The following is a 4,684-nucleotide window of genomic DNA, read 5'->3' on the forward strand; positions in this document are numbered from 1 at the left end:
GGTCGTGATTCCTCATAAAAAGTCATCATCAGCTGCTTTACACCACTTTATGTAAGTCAAGAGTGACACAGCCACACAGGTATGTTTAAATGAGTTACTCACATTTACAATTTCAGATTGTAACTGTTGACGTTTGACAGTTCTCACACCTTCGTCGAAGTACATGGTTTCCATGTCATATCTGCAAGAAAAAGCACTCAGATCAGAGTTCAAACCGTATGAAACAAATGCCAAGATCATTTTCTTTATGTGCTTTCAAGAACTAATCAATTTCCACATAAACACTAACTGAAACAACCCTAGAGACCACGACATTTGTACGACTATGCAGTACCAGAACAACCAAATAAATTCAGCTAACTCGCATGACAAAATAAAACAAAAACCGAAAAAATAAATCATCAGTGTAAAAAGTAAGAAAAGGTTTCCATTCTTTTCAGATTTCTATCAAGTGATGCCATGGTACAGTACAGATGAATGGCAATTTTAAGAAGTGATGTAAACATTATGAATTATATATCTTCCTTGTTTTCCTACTCCTAAACTGTGTTGTGCTCGGGTTATTTTATAATTTGCTGTGGAAAAATAGTCACCAAAGCAGAAAAAAGTTGTGGGAAAAAGGCAAAAACTGGTTCACAAAGCTTGATTACCATAAGACATAGCAGCATGGTAACACGACACAAATGGCATTATAAGGAACCGCGTGCATTAATTGATCAATATGTTGGGTAACAGTTTAATATCCATATAGGCAGTACATGATGTGCATCAAAATAATATAGAACCTCAGACTTATGGGGACAAACAAACAAAGACCGAACATGCGTGCAAGGAAAATGCGCATTACACCAGTGAAGCAAATGAACAGCACGTAATTAAACTAACAGGTTCAGGGGTATGCTAATTGAGAAGACAAACATAATGAATCATGGTAATTGATGTGATTATCAGAACTTTCTAGGAAGATCCTTTCCGGGAAAACTAGTCAATCACTCACTCTAATAGATAAAAATCAATAATGTCGCTAAGCTTCATGCCAAAGCTTCGTACTGGACCGGATGTTACAGCTGCCTCCGACTCCAACCAACCCTGCAGAGCGAAATAATTAATTCCCATGGTGCTAGCTAAAGAGAAGATTAAGAACTATAACATAAGAGCAAAGGTAACCTCATCCGACATAAAACATCTAAGCTTTTCATCCGCAATCTCTTCACAACGAACAGTGGCAACCATGATCTAGAAAATGCAGGAAGAAAAAACAGTGAAATATATAATTTATGATATGAAAGGGATTTGGAGGCTGCTTAGGTACCCAATGAAGTGTTAGTTTTCTCAGACCACTGTCAATAAAAATACAATGACCCAACCTTGTGAGCGGGAAGGTTAAGGTCCTTATTTTCTCGTATTACTTTCCAGATATGCATTGCGCTAATACAGAAACCTGAAGCAGGTATGACACCTCTTCTATCAGCTGCTAAACCACCGGGATCGATTGAATGAATAAACTTGTGCCTGAGCTTCCCAACCTGCAAGTAAGTAAAAAAGGTAGGAAACGGTAGAGTACAAGGTCTTCCCCGAAAAAAAAGAGAGAGAGAGACTAGCTTGAGTTATTGATTCTACACAAGACATCTAAACTAAAATATAGTTGCAACCAGCATGACAGAATAAGCATTTTAGCTTCTAATATACCTGCTCCTTAAATAGTTCTTCGTTCTCTTCATAACTTGACAAAGCGGTGACCTCCACCTTTATATTGAACAAAATATATGTCAGTTGATATATGCAAGTCCCATTTTCAGTAAAAGTCATGCACTTACATTGAAGAATTCGCTTAGCGCAGCTTTCTTGAAGACTTCTGGTTTGGGAACAGAATCCCAAATCTTTTACAAACAGAAAAAAAAGTGAATATTCCAATATGACAAAGCAGTAAAGGAAGGTGAGCAGAACGTAAGACAAGAAAACCTCGTGGATATCCTCCTTTAGAGCCTGGGCAAGATACTCTACGGGGGTCTGCAAAGAAGAAGAAAATAATAATAATGAAATCATACAAATTATGCACGAGAATTGAGTGCCACTCAGTTGGCTAGCAGCTTATGCGCTTGCTACGCACACGTGGGTTCAAGACTTGGCCTCCATGCGGTGCCTCACAGTTGTTTTCCTAAATAAAAATGCCACAGGTGCTAGTTCCTCTTGGTCGAGTTTTATTTCTAATATAAGCATGGCTATGTGCATGCAGAGGCCGGGAGAGAGATTTTCTTCCGTTGTCTAAAATACTAGAAGTTATGCATCTATGACTCAGTAGTAGAGGAACAAAATTGTGTGTCTCAGTCTCTAAAACTGTACTAACCTTTGTTTTATCGCGGATCACAACCAGTAGTGTCGTTTTGCGAGGGCTGAATAAACGCATCAAAACCTCAAATAGAGAAAAATAACTCATAAGAAACTAACACACATATGTAGCCAAAATAAGTACTTCATGTCTGATTGCAACCGAGTTACCTCAAATATAGTTTTCAAAAGAGGCCTGTTAGCCGCCTGTTCTCGGCCTATGTCATGACACCACCTGCAGAGTGCACATTTACAATTAGCAAGCCACATGAAAAGGTTGAGCAAAATTGCTCTCTACTCATTGCAGTAATTCAGTTATAATTCACCAACTAAAGATTACTAAATGACATCAGCAACTCACAAATTTATCATTACAATATCAGAAACTGCAAGAGCGAAAAGGGCACTCTGCTTCTCAAAGGCTGTATCATCCTGCACGAGTGACACAAGGCACTAGTCATAATCATCGCTGGAATGTAACTTAATAAGAATTAACAATATCAACCAGTGAAAAAAACGGAAATAAAAGGTGAAGAGCCTCATTTCAACAAAAGAAATATCAAATGTATGGTCAGAAGTGACGATATGTATCCTTTAAGTTGACGGTTTCATTTTGTCGAACTTGATACTTCGTAATAAACAATTTTAATAAAGACGTCCGGGTGTTCGAGAAAAAAAAGATGGCTGACGTGCATTGCACAATGCAGAGGCCGGAGCCGCTCCCTTTTTTACGGAGAAAAAAAGTGGATGCCTGAAATTCTAGCTCAAACTGTCATAGATGAAGGGACAGAGAACTTGCGAGAGTGTATTAGTTGGTTGCATTTCTAAGTATGTGCTCAAATCAGATGCCTGGATTTAGGCTGCAAAATGGCAACTAGACGTACTGTAGTGGCAAAATAGCATTTATAGCACAATGCAAGCACTGAGTGCTAATAACCTTCATTTCGTACTGGAAACAAGAGCATCAATTCCATAGATCCTTGTAGGAAGTTAATAAGGGGACTAATGCAGCATGTGAATCACAGCAATTTTCTTCTCAGCATGTTAAGCATTCAGGTGGTACAAAGGAAATAAGTGACGTGTACTACTTTTGTGGACATTAGTCAACAAGCAGTTAAGAGGCAGAGGACTGGATGAATGCTAAAGGTTGAGGAATATACAGGCCATCCAAACTATAAAATGTAAGTATAACATGAAAGCCAATTGTATGCGTAATAACAATCTAAACATCGAACAGGCTTGCAAGTAGAAAACAAGTCACCTCCCCTCTTTCCCTCCCATCCGTCCCCTCCAAATCCATCACAAGAGTGAACGGCTCGATGCCAACAGCTTCGGCAACCCAAATTCCCTTGGTGGTCTGATTCCTGGCAGCAACAGCAGCAATGAAAAGACATAAAAGCAGCATTTAACGTCACAATCACCAAATCGAACAATTTTGAAGAAAAAGGAAACTCGGCGTGGATGGCGTTTACCTTCCTTTCAAGGCATCCATCTCGGTGAAGCTTGTCCCGAAGAGATGGTTGAGCAAGGTGCTTTTCCCTGCTCGGTGAACAAAGTAGGCATCAGGAACGGCTTCCGAAATGAACTAGCACCTAAACAAAATCGCCACCGCACGACAAGATCACATCACGCTAGAGGGAACTCAACCGACTGCACCGCGCTAGAGGATAGGATGCGCACTACGGAAACGGGTGTTCGGATTAATAACTGCGTAAACGGAAACCTGTTTAATTTATTGCTCTCCATTTTCTCATCACCATGAACCCCCGAAGAGACAGTTGCATCCTCTCCTCACAAATCCCAACACAAGCAGCTGAATATCTCTGCACGGCGGCGATTGTGGACTCACCGCTGCCCTGGGGCCCAAAGATGGAGACGACGGCGTAGGAGAGGCCGCGCTGCACGAGCCCCGCCGCCGCCGCGAACCGCTCCAGCGCGGAGCCGTCCATCTCTCCGTCAGCGCCCACCACCTGCGCCGTGTGGCGCTCGGAGCCATCGGCCGCCATGGCAAGAGTCCCGGGGAAGCAAAGGGTCGAAGCGAGAGCTTCGCTTCGCGCGCAGGCGCGGCAGAGGGGAGAAGAGGGGAAAGAGGAGAGGGAGGACAGGTGCGCTAGGCGGGCGAGGGTTTTATGCTTGATGGTTTAATTAACGGGAAGGAGAAGATGGCGTGGCGGCCCGACTCGACTAGAACGGCCACGGCTCACCACCTTCCGGCTCTTTCCATTTCCGCAACAGCTCTTCGTTTGAGTCCGACGCTGGACTTCCTTTTCTTTCTTTTTTTTTTGAACATCGGGGATCCCCACCTGAATATATTGCTCAAAAAGCTGCCAAAGTCAAAAATCACCCCTTACACGGA

General features: G+C 42.1%; 1 protein-coding gene across 2 annotated transcripts in view; it reads right to left on the reverse strand.

Moving 5' to 3' along the window:
- LOC119324802 (protein ROOT HAIR DEFECTIVE 3 homolog 2-like) overlaps window positions 1-4,442 on the reverse strand; it is a 12,974-nt gene extending 8,532 nt beyond the window's left edge. Inside the window, exons 1-13 of one of the 2 annotated variants that reach the window (XM_037598570.1) lie at window positions 4,178-4,442; window positions 3,801-3,867; window positions 3,590-3,692; window positions 2,690-2,760; window positions 2,500-2,563; window positions 2,348-2,413; window positions 1,963-2,010; window positions 1,818-1,880; window positions 1,690-1,746; window positions 1,368-1,526; window positions 1,168-1,236; window positions 998-1,089; window positions 103-181 (exon numbers count right to left, since the gene is read on the reverse strand). In XM_037598570.1, the coding sequence (XP_037454467.1) occupies window positions 103-181; window positions 998-1,089; window positions 1,168-1,236; window positions 1,368-1,526; window positions 1,690-1,746; window positions 1,818-1,880; window positions 1,963-2,010; window positions 2,348-2,413; window positions 2,500-2,563; window positions 2,690-2,760; window positions 3,590-3,692; window positions 3,801-3,867; window positions 4,178-4,334 (1,095 nt within the window). In that variant the 5' untranslated portion in view covers window positions 4,335-4,442. The remainder of the gene's footprint in view (window positions 1-102; window positions 182-997; window positions 1,090-1,167; window positions 1,237-1,367; window positions 1,527-1,689; window positions 1,747-1,817; window positions 1,881-1,962; window positions 2,011-2,347; window positions 2,414-2,499; window positions 2,564-2,689; window positions 2,761-3,589; window positions 3,693-3,800; window positions 3,868-4,177) is intronic. The other variant, XM_037598571.1, reaches the window with a different exon arrangement.
- Between the last annotated feature and the right edge of the window lie 242 nt (window positions 4,443-4,684).

Source organism: Triticum dicoccoides, chromosome 6B (genome assembly GCF_002162155.2).
Source record: "Triticum dicoccoides isolate Atlit2015 ecotype Zavitan chromosome 6B, WEW_v2.0, whole genome shotgun sequence".
Classification (NCBI taxonomy): Eukaryota; Viridiplantae; Streptophyta; class Magnoliopsida; order Poales; family Poaceae; genus Triticum; species Triticum dicoccoides.